This window comes from Temnothorax longispinosus, chromosome 1 (genome assembly GCF_030848805.1).
Source record: "Temnothorax longispinosus isolate EJ_2023e chromosome 1, Tlon_JGU_v1, whole genome shotgun sequence".
NCBI classification, from domain to species: Eukaryota; Metazoa; Arthropoda; class Insecta; order Hymenoptera; family Formicidae; genus Temnothorax; species Temnothorax longispinosus.
Window position 1 is genome coordinate 28,660,761 of NC_092358.1, and position 16,021 is coordinate 28,676,781.

At 44.3% G+C, this 16,021-nt stretch overlaps 4 protein-coding genes and 1 long non-coding RNA gene across 7 annotated transcripts; 3 read left to right on the forward strand and 2 right to left on the reverse strand.

Moving 5' to 3' along the window:
* The first annotated feature begins 8 nt into the window (after positions 1-8).
* LOC139823959 (NAD-dependent protein deacylase Sirt4) lies at positions 9-2,258 on the forward strand. The gene is made up of 4 exons (XM_071796426.1): positions 9-713; positions 1,015-1,285; positions 1,376-1,658; positions 1,741-2,258. Exons 1-4 carry the CDS (start codon positions 644-646, stop codon positions 2,080-2,082), a joined length of 966 nt encoding a protein of 321 aa, XP_071652527.1. The 5' UTR covers positions 9-643; the 3' UTR covers positions 2,083-2,258.
* Positions 2,245-3,599, reverse strand: Eif3h (eukaryotic translation initiation factor 3 subunit h). The gene is made up of 2 exons (XM_071796421.1): positions 3,191-3,599; positions 2,245-3,088 (listed from the first exon to the last, which is right to left on the reverse strand). The coding sequence occupies exons 1-2, from the start codon at positions 3,451-3,453 to the stop codon at positions 2,341-2,343; spliced, it is 1,011 nt and encodes a 336-aa protein (XP_071652522.1). The 5' UTR covers positions 3,454-3,599; the 3' UTR covers positions 2,245-2,340.
* Positions 3,600-3,737: 138 nt separating this feature from the next.
* LOC139824038 (uncharacterized) lies at positions 3,738-5,125 on the forward strand. Its single transcript, XR_011734978.1, has 2 exons — positions 3,738-4,431; positions 4,503-5,125. It is a non-coding gene; the product is annotated as an uncharacterized lncRNA (long non-coding RNA).
* A 447-nt stretch (positions 5,126-5,572) lies between these two features.
* Positions 5,573-9,259, reverse strand: LOC139823795 (uncharacterized). The gene is made up of 2 exons (XM_071796287.1): positions 8,525-9,259; positions 5,573-7,626 (listed from the first exon to the last, which is right to left on the reverse strand). Exons 1-2 carry the CDS (start codon positions 8,919-8,921, stop codon positions 6,203-6,205), a joined length of 1,821 nt encoding a protein of 606 aa, XP_071652388.1. The 5' UTR covers positions 8,922-9,259; the 3' UTR covers positions 5,573-6,202.
* Positions 9,260-10,208: 949 nt separating this feature from the next.
* On the forward strand, positions 10,209-15,952 carry LOC139823902 (uncharacterized). Of its 3 annotated transcripts, XM_071796378.1 has the most exons (6): positions 10,211-10,728; positions 11,733-11,886; positions 12,754-12,939; positions 13,693-13,764; positions 13,862-14,354; positions 14,477-15,952. In XM_071796378.1, exons 1-6 carry the CDS (start codon positions 10,374-10,376, stop codon positions 14,558-14,560), a joined length of 1,344 nt encoding a protein of 447 aa, XP_071652479.1. In that variant the 5' UTR covers positions 10,211-10,373; the 3' UTR covers positions 14,561-15,952. The 3 variants fall into 3 exon arrangements, with proteins under 3 accessions (XP_071652486.1, XP_071652492.1, XP_071652479.1); XM_071796385.1 differs by lacking the exon at positions 13,693-13,764 and having other exon boundaries at positions 10,209-10,728; XM_071796391.1 differs by lacking the exon at positions 12,754-12,939 and having other exon boundaries at positions 10,209-10,728.
* Positions 15,953-16,021: the final 69 nt, after the last annotated feature.

Sequence of the window (16,021 nt, forward strand, 5' to 3'; positions counted from 1 at the left end):
GGAGTTTACAGCACAAGTTCCCGGAACACGATGTGGAAAGGGACAGGCGATACGAGGAAGGCGCTGTCGTCGACGAGGGTTCGACGGGGCCGTCGGCCACTGGCATTCGTCGACGATAAAAGCCCATTCACAAATCACACGCGCGAAGCAGCGGACACTGTGCGATCGGCCAATCGGGGCGCGGGTCGACTCGATCCGGAGAGCGCGAGAGAGTTTCTCTCGATCGCACCAACATATTCAGTGTAGGTACTTGGTGCACTTGATTCTCAAGGAGTCAGGGGTGCGTTCCGATTCCCCTCTATAGTGCACGTGACATATAACTATAGGAATATCGCTGGGTGAAATTGAAATTCGAGCGAATCCGCACCCGCATCAAAATATATATACGGAAATGTTTCGGAAAGCCCGCGATTGGCGAGCGCTTCCGAGCGATGGCTATTGACCAATCGAGAATCGTTGTGTTTTCCAAACGCGGCCAATGGCGATTCGACGGTCTCCCATGCGAAGGCGAAGAATAGGATTTAAAAGCCACACGACACACGACTCACACGTGTTGACACATACGTGCATTTTTGATATTTATGTGATAAGATATGACGAAGAATATGACATGATGACAGAATGATAATTTATAGGTTTCATAATGATCGTGAGGTGTACTTGCCGTAACGCGAAGCTAATTCTTACGAGTGTTCCGTCAGAAAGATTATATCGTAAGTGTATGCTTTGGTTATGTTCGTTTAAACAACTAAAGTTTGTTTGGAGTCTAATCTAATTTAAAATAATGATCGAGTCTACGTATTACATCGCGTGCAGAGATTTCTTGCGTTAAGATATCCCTACTCCGTCCAACGAGAGATCATGGTTGATCAAACGTAAATAACGATAGGGCACAGAGCCGCAACAAGGTGTTTGCGTCAAATTATTTTTATTTTTAATAGTGTTGGAAAATATCTGTTAACATCTTGTTGCGACTCCTTGCCCTATCGTTATTTATGAGTATATCCTTTGCAGCGCGTTTGTCGAGCCTCGCATTCGTTCCAAAATGTGATCCAGCATCAACGGAGGATGTGACGAGATTGAAGGAATTCGTCGATAAACATGAACGTCTCTGCGTGTTAACCGGGGCAGGAATATCCACGGAAAGCGGTATCCCTGATTACAGATCGGCCGAGGTTGGTCTTTACGCCCGGAGCACGCACAAACCGATGCTTTATAAGGAATTTTGCAACAGTGAGACAGCCAGAAGAAGATACTGGGCCAGAAATTATATCGGATGGCCAAGGTTTGTCTTTCTGTAGCTCAGACATTCCTGCGTTATTTTAAAAAATTCATAGAAACATATCGACATCTCTTATCAGCTGTGTATTTCTAGATTTTCCTCTCTTAAACCAAACATTACGCACGAGATACTGAAACACTCGGAACATGTCGGAAAGATAGGATGTATTGTTACACAGAATGTAGATAATTTACATTCAAAGGCAGGAAGTAAGGAGGTGATCGAGTTACATGGAACAGCATTCAGAGTCATGTGTCTTACGTGCGATCATAAAATATGTAGATACGAGCTTCAAAGAACGTTTCAAAAACTCAATCCATCTATGATCGCAACTGCCCAGATGATAAGGCCCGACGGTGACGTAGACGTGTCACAGGTACATGATACATATGACAGTCATACTTGCAATGTTTTTAAATACTATAAATATTATTTTGATAACGGAATATATTTGACAGGCCCAAGTAGAAGGCTTCAATGTTCCTGCTTGCGATAACTGTGGTGGCATTTTAAAACCCGATATTGTATTTTTTGGGGACAATGTGCCACATGATACGGTGCAAAACGTAAAGGCTAATATAGAGAGTTTAGATGCCTTGCTAATTCTGGGAACAACTCTCAGCACATTCTCCGCGTACAGGGTTGTCCTGCAAGCGCGTGATGCCAAGAAGCCGATAGCAATAGTAAACATTGGCGAAACTAGAGCCGATAAATCTGTAGATTTGAGAATAAAAGGAAGATGCGGTGATGTTCTACCAAAGATTTGGCAGCTGAATGCTTCGAAGGATTTTATAAGTTGATGACAAATATGAATAGTTTTCAAATTATATATATGCTATAGTTTATTCAACTATTAAATGTTATCAGAAATATTTGTATCATAGTGTATTATAACGGTTCTTTATTTATGGATATAATAGTCAATCTGAAAAAAGTACAATAAATAAAAAAACGAATGGAAATTCTTGAAAACGTGTACATGGCTTTCATTTATTTCTGCGTAGTACGTTCTTCGAATGTTACAGATATTCGTAATACAGTACAGTACAGTAATCTTATTAATGGGAAGATTTTGCCTCCTTTGCGTTTTGCAGGCTTTGAGTGATATACAATTTTGCTAAGCTCTGAGCACAGAATTGCGAAATGTGTTCACTGTACGTGTTGATTTGTCCAGCGACAATCATTGGATTTAACCTTGGTGGGACTGGTAGAGGTCTCATCAACTTATTGATATCGTCATCGGGTAACGGCGGTTCATCCTTTGCGGCCCTGGCAGCGTTTTCTTGAGCTCTCTTGGCCAGCAGCCTATTCTTATCTTGCTGCTGTCGAACCACCAACTGTTGATATCTGTTGAACTTCATCGCTTCCTGATTCAATTCATCCACTCGATCCATCAAACATCTCAACTGGTTTTCTAATACCGTGGCCGTTCCAAGATCCAGGTACTTGGTACCCTGTTCCTCAGGAATCATCTCGTCCAATTCGGACATCATGATATTCGTCAGATTACTGTTTTTTATGACTACCGGGATCTCAACGAAGAGACTCTCGTATCCAATTTTCAAGGTACGCAAAGCTTCTGGAGTAAACTCATTCTCCTTGTACATCTGTATCGCTTGCGGAGTGAGTCGGTACGCTTTAAGCGTCAGGAAACCTCTGGCAGATTTTGCGGTGTCATAAATAAGCACGACCGATTCCTCGATGGAAGTCTGGTAGTGGTACTGCGACTCCAGCAGAGACAGATTCAGGAAATTGCCGACGTCTGCGCTCTGGTACCAACCGACATGGAAGTGATCAACGTTCACCCTGCCAATCATTAAACAAAATAATATCCTTGCCGTCCAAGGCACACCGTACATGGTACGGTGACATTCTTGAATATATTCATGGATTCATGCCGACACTCACCATCTCAGTCTTCGCATCATGGCAAGCTGATACTCCTCCTCGTCCATGATCTCGTCGTTCTTGGGAAACGGAAAACAGTTGGTGATCTCCAGACGATTCTGCACGACCAGGCCGAGAAGAGCGCCCTGGGCGACCTCCATGTTGCCGGAGGACTCCTCGTGACAGTGCTTCACCATCTTCATCACCACCAGCCCGTCACATTGCACGTAGTCTATACGCGGCTCCGCCTCGGGAATCCTTCTCGACGTCGCCCTCGAAACCATTTTGACTGATCTAATCTTTTAATCGTAGTTGAAAAAAGCTACATACAGAGTCACTCGGCCAACCGACGTCAACGAAGGTTAGCCTGGTTAGCTCAGTTAGCTGGAAAGAGTGGAAGTGGAAGGAGCAGGAAAGAGCAGCACGCCGATCGTGACGTCACTATACGCCCTTCTCCTTTCTCTCTTCCGCTCTTCTTATGTCGCGTTTTCATCGATGCCTCTCTCACGCCGCGTCTGTCGCTCTTCTGTCAGCCAATCGAAACTCATATGTTTAGCGTAACCTATTCGGCGAGACTCTGAAGAAAAAAAAAAACATTGTTTATAGCGTTTTTTCTTGGCTGCACTACCGCCCTGCACTGCCCTGCACTACCCAATAGCGTTGCACTAGTGTTGCACTAGTAGGCGATAGTGCAGCCAAGAAAAAACGCTAACACTCGCAAATTTTTAAAATAATGCTAGGTCTACAATGCGAGTCGTAAAATCGTGAGTCGTAAGAATTGACCACGCACAATCGAATTTGAGAAGAATAATCGACTGTGATTAGTCAATTCTTACGACTCACGACTTTACGACTCGCATTGTAGACCTAGCATAATGGCCGCGTTCAGCAGACACAACTGTTGAGTTCGTCTTATCAACACAATACGTTGATTGGTTGGTTCTAAAAGTAAGAGCCAATCATGTTCGAATGCTACTGAGCGGTTTAGTCTGCTGAACGCGCCCAATGCGTCACAAAAGTTTAAAATCCCACCTAGCAAAACAAATCTCTCATCGATGTTAACATGTTGTACGCGATAACAAAATGTCGAAAGTGATCGGCAATTTCAGCATTCCGTCACGAAGGAATGACAGGTATAATGGGATTTTAATAAAGCCAACGTTCTTACATTCCGAGATATTGACGAGGTGCAGGCAAAAATTGAAACGCGAACGAAATTGATATAGTCAGAGCACGTACAAAACGTGCCGAAGGATATTGAGGTACGCTCCTTATCATTTAAAATATCATCTTCATCTATAAACACACGCAATCTCATTGTTTAATCTTTCAGATGAATATCCGTGTGCGACCCGCCGACAATGAACTGATTGATAATATATATTTGCGATGCTATTATACATGACAGACGAATGAGCAGAATGAGAGAGAAACAATGAGACTGAGAATTTGTACAATTCTGAAAGTGACACCATGAATTTTTTTATCAAGATATTATTCTTGATGAATGCAGAGAATTATATAACTGATGCAGATACCGCATAAAAATTATACACGTGAAGCATTTAATTGTGAGGATAAGCATACATTTTAGACTGCAATTGTCAGCACGTGATAAGGATATCAAATATTTTAATGATTATTGTAAATATATATTGGAATACTTGTCAGAAGTGCACGTGTATTTAGATACGGATGAAATATACTTAATATATTTGTCACATACTTACGATTAGTGTCATGTAATATGTAAAACTATTAATGCAACTATAGTATTGAATCTACGGTGAAAACATTAGATTAATTATCTAGACATTCCCGAGACTGATATAATTTGGAATAATGCCTCAGATGATATATAGTTTGTGCTCATCTCCATCAGCCACGTACTCAAATAGAAAAAAAAGTCACGTAAAAATATTCTTTAAAACCAGATGATTGAAAAAAAAAAGAAAACACGGGCACATCATTAACGAATAAACAATATGCATCAGATAAATATCACGTTACTTAAGAATAATGAAGATCATGGTGCAAGGCGTCGACAAGATACAATCTCTGGTCTGGTCTGAAAAAAATTATCGCGAAAACATATTGATGTAGAATCTGCATTTTCCAAAATTCTATACTTGTACGTCGTTCCATAAAATTTTGGAAGATTTAGATGGTTTCGACAAAAGACTACTGCGTGTATTCCATAGCGTGATTAAATAAATATTTTTAATAAAAATCAGATTTCATAAATAATCCAAGATGTATTACATTCAACGTGCTGGTTTCACATGCTCATAAATTATTTCGAATAGATGAAAATTAAATTCGGGATTTAAACTTACTTTTTATTATACTTAATAAATAGTCGTTGATTTTGTTCCATTTAAATACCTAATAAACTCACGTCAATGTTGTTGACACTTTTATTCTTTCATTCTCGTATTTATTATTCTTAAATCAAGTATCACACAAGTCTCTACTATAATATAATAACAATAAACTGTGGAGCAAAAAAAAAATAAACATGTAAATATGTGCTTACATGCATGTTTACACGTCTGCGGTTTTGCGCTAACAAAACAAAACAAACTTAATTACAATACTCTTTTAAATCGATTTGTGTGAAAAACGATTATTATGCAGTAAAAATAAGTAATAAGATTCCTTTTAATCCTATGAGACACATTTGCTTTTTTCTAAGCGTATGGAAGAAAATTGATTGTAACAGTAAAACAGGCTTACCCTGTTTTCATCAATGTTCTATATATAGATAATAATTAACACATGAACGTAAAAAATTCAGAAAGCCATCAGAGTTAAAACAAACACACGTCATCACGTAAGAATAATAATAAAAGTTTAAGTAATCAATAAATCGAAGAAAGAAAACAGATGTGTTTCACAGCAAGAGATTGCTTTTACGTTTGTATGCCGATAAATGGACTGTGTTACATGAGTGGACAGCTTTTCGTCGCTCTTCTTCTTGCATATAAAAATAACAAAGTTACAATAACCTGTAATCACAGTCTGCGTATGTGGCTATAATGGTACGTCTGAAGCCGCGGAACATTCGTCTCTTACATTATGATCAAGACATGCCAAGATCCTCGCCTCTTCTTGCGTCTTAGCTAATTCCATCAATGCCAAAGCACCCTGCCATTTCTGGTTGTCTTCCTGTACCGGTACGTTAGCTATGCTCATATCGTCCTGCTGCTCAACGCCAACTATTTCCGTCTCCGTTTTCACAGGATCTATTACAACGGGTGGTTTTGGAACACGTTCCTTGTTATTAGAACTACCAGCCAACATCAATACCGTCGGTCTGGTTTCGTTTTCGCTGATACAACAGCTCGCCAGCATATCCCGATTCCGTGCCTCTCTATGAACGATCTGTTCCGCGTAATCGAAATGCGAACATGTAACTTCAGAACCTTGAATCGTTACGGTGGGTTCGTTAATATTAGGTTGAAAAATACTTGGATCATTTGACAAGCAAGTTAGCGAGTTCCACTCTGGATGGTTCAGAGGCTGCACGTATACATTTTCCTCCGCTGATCTTGGCGCGTCGTCGTTGTGCGTTATCATGCAGGACATTTCAGAAGCAGCATATAAAGGTTCCAACTGTTGCGCACGCGGACTTTCCAGCTTGATGTTCAGAGTCGATGCAGATGTATTATCCGTGACAGACGTGTCCAAGAATGTCGTGTACCACTGGAGTTGCGGCGGCGGCGGCGGCGCGTCTGTAGACCCGCTCAGAATTTGTTTCTCGTCAATCTTGCGTACGGCCGTTACGTTGTTAGGTTTAACGTCCTCATTTAGGTCTAGCTGCTGCTCCAAGCAAGCATATCGTAGCCATCGTTTCTTTGGTTGTAGTCTGTCCAAGGGTCTTCTCAGCGAGCTGATGGCTAACTTGGCGCTCGACGCTTCCTCATCCTCGGATGTTTGCAGTATCGCGCAGCACGTCTCCGCTGGATCCTCATCCTGGCTCTCCTCCTCCTGACTGTCCTGATTCTCCCCACAGCGCAACCGCTGATTCGACGGCGTGCGATCGAGATTTTCCTGCTCCCCCGCTATATCCATCATGAGGCCTTTTCTGGATTTTATCCTCTTGTGATTTTCGGCGGTGCTCTTCCACGTCTTCTTTTTTCGATCGTTCTTCCCAGTCGGAGTTCGATCTTCTCGTTCCCTGGACATCTTGTAACGCTCCAACCATCGACTTACATCGTATGGCACGTCCGTGTTCTCGGACACTGGCTTTAGTACAAAATCGTCCGATCTCGTAAGATTGGCATAAGGATGATCAGGGCAATGTCTGTTGGCATGAGTGAATCTCGTCTCACAACCTGGTTCGGTGCATAAAAATGGCTTCTCTCCAGTATGCAATCGTTGATGAGTCTTGAGTTGTCCCGATTGGGTGAAAGCCTTCATGCATCCAGGATAGTCACACGGATATGGACGTTCTCCTGTGTGGTCATAACACAAAAATGTTTTATTATATTTCATCAAACTGTCATCTCCGTCGTCATATAAATAAATTATGAATCATCATTCCTCTATTTCATAATTTATAAAATACAAAACGGAATTTTATTTGTACATGTACATGTTTTGTTTGAGCATGCTAAATTTTAATTTTTTCAAACAACTGTAATCACAAAATACCAATTATCAAAATGTTTAAACAATTTTAAAACGATTAATACACAGCTCAATCTTTGATATAATAATGAACCAAGAAAAGATTTTATTATGTATCTGGCATTTAAATATCTGCCAAACATTAGTTTACTGTTTACTCTATTCGATCAGTCCCGTTATGAGAGAAAGAACACGGCATTCAAGAACGTTTGTAACATTTTCGAAAAACTTTGTTTTTCAGCACGCCGCAAAGCGGAAAAGCGTCGCCGCGGCCGCGTCCTTTTTTTGTTGTTCGTAGACAAAGACCGCGCGCAACTTGGTGCCGTAACGGACCGACGGGAACGTGGGCGCACGTACACCGTCGGACCTTCCCTGCCCACCCCTCCTCGGCAATTAAAATTCTCATGCAACACTCGGCGCGGCCGTCGCTCGTTTTACACGTGTCGCCGTGCCGTAAATTTCGCGCGCAACCGACGAGCCGCGACCGCCTGGCGAGTCGGGTTCGGGGTCGGGGTCGGAGACGCGTCCACGCGTTGCGCCGCGCCGGCACGCGAGTGACGCGAGGCGAGCCATTTAAGTATTTAAAGCGCGGCATGATGGCCGCGTGGCGACTGGCGGGACGCGCGCGCGACGATCGCGGAGAGGTTGGCGGAGGTTGAAATAAAGCAGCGCGCGGCTTCTCGGCGTCGCGGCGTCGGCGTCGCGGGAGAAATGGACTTTTACCCGTGTGAGTGCGCAGGTGCGCCTGCAGGCTCTTCTCGCGCGGGAACACCCGGTTGCAGAAGGTGCACTTGATGCTGCTCGGCGACGTGCTGCCCTGCTTCATGAGATTCGTGAGTGCGTCGGCGCGCGGCCGACCGCGCCGGTGGCTCTCGGAACCGTTGCCGGCGGCCGATCTACCGTTCGCGCTCCCGCCACTCGCCTCCAGTCCCGCGACGTGCTGCTCCCGGTACTCCGGCGAGGAGCACGAGCTGCCCGGGCTCAGGTTCACGTTGCGCGCCTCCTCGCCCCAGTTCCAGGGGTAGAGCGTCGTGTCGCACATCGACGGACTGCGGTCGAGCGACTCCGCTGACGGCCGCGGCCGCGGCCGCGGCTCCCGTTTCGGCGTGTGCAGCTCCATCGGCGCGCGCTGCCACTCCGTCGGCCGTGGCGGCTCGCGGCTCGCGGCTCTTGGCTCTTCTCGCCTTCTCACCTCTCGCTCACCTCAGTTCGCCTCGGTTTTCTCTCACACACGCGCGGTACACTTGCCGCAAAACGTTGTCACTCAAGCTACTCGTTACTCGCTACGCGATACGCGATGCGACGCGATCGCGGCAACCCACCAACTGGATTACTAACTTGACACGCGCGACCTCTTTGCCGCCGCGCGCGTGGTCGTGGTACGCGTGCCGCGTGCAACTGGTAAACCGCCAAAATACGCACACGAGTACGCGCGAGTCGCCCAAGATGGTCGTCGCGCTTGCGCGCGCACCCGCCATCCGCCCGCGTGCAAACGCAACCAACTGGGAAAATAAATCCATTTCGTGATTGACTGACCTTCCTGTACGTTCGTTCGGTCGCGATCTCTCATCTTGCCCATCTTGGCCACAGGTGTAGCTGCAAGGTTCAGTCGCCTGCGGTTCCGCGGACACCTGGGGGGACCGGGGACCTGGGTGCTCCACTTTGCATATAAGCGTTCAAACGCGCGCGATTTCTCTCGATCGCTATACATGAAATACGAGTAGATCAAGAGTATTGAAGAAAAAAATTAAAATTTCGTTTAATTTGACAAACTCTACTGGAACCGGGTACGTCGGATGAGTTTGTAAACCCGCCTGTCCACTATCGTGGCGTCGCAAAACGCTCGATGCTCGACGACTTCCGGTAAGCGTCGATTGGCCGGCGCCGATTGGACAACACCGCTCGGCCGACGCCGATTGGCCGCGTGACGTCACGCGCCGCCGTACGAAAGCGGAACACCTCGCCCGCGTCGCAGGACTCGCAGGCGTTTACGGGAACAGTGAATAATTTATTTAACGATCGTCTCTCATATCTCGAGACGCGATCGAGAAACACCGATCGCGCAGGCGATTATTCCTCAATTTTCCTCGAGACCCTCGAGACTGGTGGCGCGGCCGTCGTCGGCGGTCTCATGGAAATCGCGCGGCTTTCCGGCACGTCCGGCCCGGCGGCCGGATTACGAACAGTTGAGAGTCTCCTCGAGCGTCGCGGCTCCGGAACCCGGCGGATCGGGCCGCGCGAAAATTCACGGCGCAATTTTTCCACGTCCCCGCGGACGACGGACCGGCACGCGAACGTTATTTCGAGCGAGCACGGTACGTCTGGTGGGTGGGGGAGGTGGCGCGCTCGCTGCACGGCACGTCCGCCCGGTCCCTCGCCGCTCGCCGCCCTCCTCGCTCGGCCCCCCCTCCCCCACGGATCCGCACGGTGCCGCAGCGGGGTAGACCTCGTGGTGGACTCGGGCTCTCCGACTCGGCCATATTGGATAGTGAATGACTCCGTTACACAGAGGCTCAAGAGTAGCCGTGAAACCTTCGCAAGATCCTCGACGCCGTGAGGATATCGAGCCAAGATGGAGAACGAGTACACAGTTACGGTCACGAACAAGTTCCTGCTCGCGCTCGACGAGGGCGAGGACCCTCTGGAGGTGCTAAAAGTGCGCGAGCAGGAGAAGGAAGCGAAGAAGAAGGAGAGGATCTCGGAGAAGGAGAACAAGACTAAGCAACAGCAGCATCAACAGCAGCAGCAGCAGCAGCAACCGCAACAGCAGCAGCAACCGCAGCAGCAGCAGCAGCCGCAGCAGCAGCAGCAGCAGCAGCAACAGCAGGACGGTCAGAAGACCGCCAACAACAAGACGCAGAAGAGCCGCGTCATCAAGGACGCCCAGCAGCCGCCGTCGAAGGCGCAGGAAGCCAAAAAGGATCAAGGTTAGCCTAGCCCCCTCCCTCCCGGCCCGTGCGGCGTGCGGCGCCTCCGGCCTCGTGTGCGCGCCATGGCCGTCCGGCACCCATGTGCTCGACCATCTTCTCCGACGCCGACGTCCGTCCCGTCGTCGCCCGCCTTCCCGATCGATCCCAGGCTCCACGCCGCGATTCGGCGAGTGGCCTGGCCGCGAACGAGACGCCGCACCTTCCGCGGAAGCGACCGTCCGCCGTGTCTGACACCAAATTTTCTAAAAATGATTTGTGCGCCTTAAAAATAGGCTCGCGCCTGCCGGTTCCGTGACGGTCTTATATGACCCGCGCGCGGGGACCTCGGTTGCCTCGGTACACGATCCAAGTCAAAATCCGGTGCGCGAACTCTCTCCAGGTATGCTTCTCACATGGCAATATCTGCATCGAGATGTCTTAAGAATGATTGCAGATGTATATCGTGAGATCCTGTTCTGTTGCTGCGCGATATCTCTATCTCTGTATGTGATATTGAATTTATGAACCACCATGTGTGTAGATAAGAACAACGTGCACGGTTAACCACCATAGAAAGTCTAATGTCCATTCCCCCAGTCTTTGTGTACTTGCGTTTTAATTGTGAAAAAAAAAAAAAAAAAAAAAAAACTGTTTTAATTAAAACCCATCTCTTGAGGAAATATTCGTTAAAGGATATGAAAGGACACAGTCTTCTCAATAAAAGTTTTTTTATATAACCAAGAACCATGTTTGCGGCTCTTATTAGCAAATTGTAAATTTTAACCGTTTTTTTTTTCCAAGATACATAAACATACGTCTCTCCTTTTCTTTTGAAATAGTGCATCAAAGTGCTTGTAATTTTATTTAATTTTAATATGAATTTAAAGTTGACGTTAATACATTTATCTAATTGATAAAGTTAGAAGCATGTAGAAACATGGTTAATTGAAATTCTCTCACTTGAGAGCAGTACTTGTTTATGAAGAGCAAGCACTCTTACATTTGTGTGTTAATGTTCTCAGCCGATAAGAAGCCTGCTCAGCCCAGAGCGAGCGGAGGCGACCGCAACGTCAAATTCTCTGGAGAATCCCGGGAGGAACGGAACAACAGGCGTAACCGGGAAGACGGAGAAAGGACGCTGCGAGGACAAGGAGAGTTCAGACGAGGACCTCCTGGGTAATTTTACTTAATTTTAATAGTTGAATTTTATACATTTATCTAATTGATAATGTAAGAAGCATGTAGAAATATGTTAATTGAGATTATCTTATTAGTTTAAGATAAGATATTCAAAGATATTAAGATAATCTTATATGATCGTACTTTGATCGTTTTGTCTTGGAATATTTGTTACCTTCTAATACATTTCGTTATTTATGTTAGTAACAAAATATTGTATTTTCGAAAATTCAAGTATTTTCTTTCTCTAAGTAATATGACAAATTTCCAACTGAAACAATGTATACCATACTTTATATAGATCTATTCGCGATAAGATTTTGTACTTTCCAGTCTCTTTCGATTTGTTTTTGTTTCTATTACGTGAATTCATGTTATGCACGTGTGCATTAGCATATAATTGTACATAAAACATTCCGTAATGAAGGAGAAAAACAAATAGTAAAGACCGATCCTTTTTTGTATCCGTGGAAAGCCATTTGTCTGTAACTTGTCCTTATGTGGGATGCCGGACCTGGGGATCGAACTCGGATCTTTATATTAACAAACGACTGCTTTGTCACCGAGCTATCCAGCTTTCCGAGTTACTAAAATCTTAAAAACAAGAAATAGTTCCAAGACATACATGTGCGCGCGCGCTATATATGTATACGCGTATGTCAGTCAGATACATAAACATGATAACACGATAGCACTGTTTCGATTAAATGCTCGAGCAAATTTTATGCATCATGTATATGCAACAGCAGAAGCGAAATATGGCTAGCGCGATGGCAGGTCCATCAGTATTTTTAATTGTCCAGATTCCTAAACTTGAAATATTTTTTCGCATTCGTAACAGTTGCATATTCCGTTTCATTTCAGTGAAGGCCGCGAGACCCGCGAGTTCCGAAACTCGACCGAGACTCAACGCGGCGAATATGGGGAGCGCCGTGGCCGCGGTGGTATGCGTGGCATGGGTCGCGGACGTGGTGGCCCTCGTGGTGGACGCGGCGGCTTCGATAATCGCGGCAAACGCGAGTTCGATCGTCAGTCCGGTTCTGATAAAACGTAAGTATCAAAACGTGCACGCACACACACGCGCGCGGATGCATACACACAGAGACATTACACTCGAATATCTCTCTATATAATAATGCTTGCCTCGGTGTGTGCACTGTATCAAGGTTATTGTTACGTTCAATCGTATTCTTTTCAGAGCACCGACAAATGCAGTCTGAATTCATTCCCACTCTGCTTTGTATTTGTATTTTTATGCTTAATTTTGTTTGTTTCTTTCTAGTGTTGTGGTATTATATTTTTATGTTACACACACGATGGTGAATGCTCACAGATAGCTTGTCGAATAATTTAATTTTTTTTACATTATTCATGTAAATAAACAGGAATGATAAGTTCTCAACAGAAGCATTTGTAATGAGGCACGCATTGTTAACGCTCCGTCTGTATACGGTTTTTTTTTTTTTTTTTTTTTTTTTTGTCCCCTCGGAGTGTATACGTGGGTCTGTGTCACATTTGACGCTATTTTTTTCTTACTTCAAGTATTTTAAATCTGAAAAAATTCACAAAACGTCTGTCCATATTGTAGTTGACGATTTTATAGTTATTTCGATAAACATCGTCTATATAATATTTTCTGGCAGGCTTGCAAGTTTTACAGTTACGAGCAGATATCATTTTGGCTCGGACGCCGTAGACCCACATATACAAACGGAGGGTTAATTATGTAACAGTGTAATGCTACGCGTAGCTTGATTGGTGCACTATAATTTTAAAGCCTATTCTACATTTGTCTATTAACAGTGGAATTAAACCAGTGGATAAAAAAGATGGTGCTGGCAGCCATAACTGGGGTACTCATAATGACGAAATAGAGTAAGTAATTCAAGGTAGTTGGCGTTTTCCGCAATAGTTGCTTTTGAATAAAAATGATAATATATCTTGACCTTTATTCTTTTCTGTCTTTTTTTAGAGAGAGCCTGAATCAAGATAGTCAAGATTGGGCTAATGATAAGCCGGAAGCTGATCCTCAAGCGCCAACCGAGGTTAAGAATGGAGAAACAACCGCGGATGCGACTGTTGAGGAGAAACCGGCCGAGGAAGAAACGCGCGAACTCACCCTGGACGAATGGAAAGCTCTGCGGAGTAACAGAGCGAAGCCTCAATACAATTTGCGAAAGGCCGGCGAAGGTGAGGATCTGACGCGTTGGAAGAAAATGTACGCTCTTGAGAAGAAGAAGGAGGGTACCGAAGAAGAGGAGGAAGAGGAGGAGGACTACGACGCGGCTGCGGAGTATCCTCAGCGCGTTGGCAGGCAAAAACGTGTGTTAGGCATCGAGATCCAATTCAGTGACTCACGACGCGGTGCCGGTGGTCGCGGTCGAGGTGGCCGCGGTCGTGGAGGCGACCGCATGAACGGACGTGGATTTGGGAACCGTGGTGCTCCCAGAGACGGTGATACACGCGTGGGTATCCCACATTATATACAAATATACATATAAAGATTTCTACATTTTTTAATTATTGAACATTGAAAAAAAAACGAGAGAAAGAGAATGTAAAAATAATCTGTGCTTTCTGTTTGTAGCCACAGAACGAGCAGAGGTCGCCGCGAAGTCGTCAAAACGCTCCGAAGGTAGACGACGAGAATGACTTTCCTTCCTTGGGATAGGTAGCTTCAGCTGTTGACTATACAACATCCCACCATTACCGTCACCATCAGTACATTTACTACAGATAAAGCTACATTAACTAAAACAAAAAATATTACTATCGAGAATCTTGCGTTAGTGATAACATTATTAATGCATAATACAGTACACCGTTACAGAAATGAGATACGTAATATTATCTAAAAATTCCTCTCGTGACTTGAACGTCACACGTACGCATTGGCACATAATCGTACACATGAAAAAGTTGCATGATGTATGAAGAAGAAAAAAAATAGATAACGATCCTTTTTTGTACTTGTGGAAAGCCATTTGTCTGTAACTAGTCCGAGACACCAGGCCAGCGGACGAACGATCTGTGAAGAGTGGAGCATAGTCTCTGAACTTGTTAACAATTTCGAATCCATAAAGATGACAGGAAGACTATATAAAGAAGATTGAGACGGAAGGAGTTTAGGCGAACCAGCAAGCGTAGGAAAAGTATATATACTTCAAGTTACAGTTTCAATCTGCTTAAATTCGAATCGACGATACGTACCGAAAGAAGGGGAACGTTTGCTGTACACAAAAAGTAATGGAACGTGGGCTGCGGTATCGATCTTGATCTCGATGTCGCGTTAAAGGCCTAAAGGAGGCTGGATGTAGCATCGATACGCGCGCGAACATGTATAATATCTCTTTTTAGGCGTAAATTTTAAACGCACTTTCTGTTTTATAAGTTTTATACGACATTTGGAAAAGAAGAGTCCTTCCTTACAACACACACACACACACACACACACATACATCGGCAGGTTTGATCACTTGCCATGCGTAAAGATGTAAGAAACTTTTAATAGGGAGGATCGATTTCTATTTAAGAAAACGCATCCTAAATAAATCATCTACTTAGAACATGCTAAGTTTGACATATATATGTATATGTATACATAGAGAGAGAGAGACTTCCCTTTTGAAGATGTAGTCGATCTTGTGCGAAGTGAACGATTTAATATCTCGAACACACATTGACACATTGAATTTTAGGTTATATATATAAATAAATATATATAAACACACGGATATGTATACATATATGTATTCTATTATAAATGGAAAAAAAGTGAGAAACGTGATGCGCAGAGAGGGAAGACAGAACGAATGAGTCTACACTCATATTACTATGTTACACTTATGCGTTCACATATTCTTAATTACGAACTAATATTAGTTATTTACTATATTTGTTATACAATTAAAGAAATTATCGCAGCCAAAAGAGTCACCTCATGTCCATCATAGAGACGGAAGAAAAAAAGGAAGATAACAGAAAAAAAACGTTACGAAGCTGTTTGAAGCTTAGGTATATGTGTAAATAACATTTACAATAATAAATTGTGACGATGATCGGACACTCTGAACTCGATTAACTTCATCAGTCAGATAAGATTATTCTAAGCAGGTTCTTTCTCTTGTTTGTG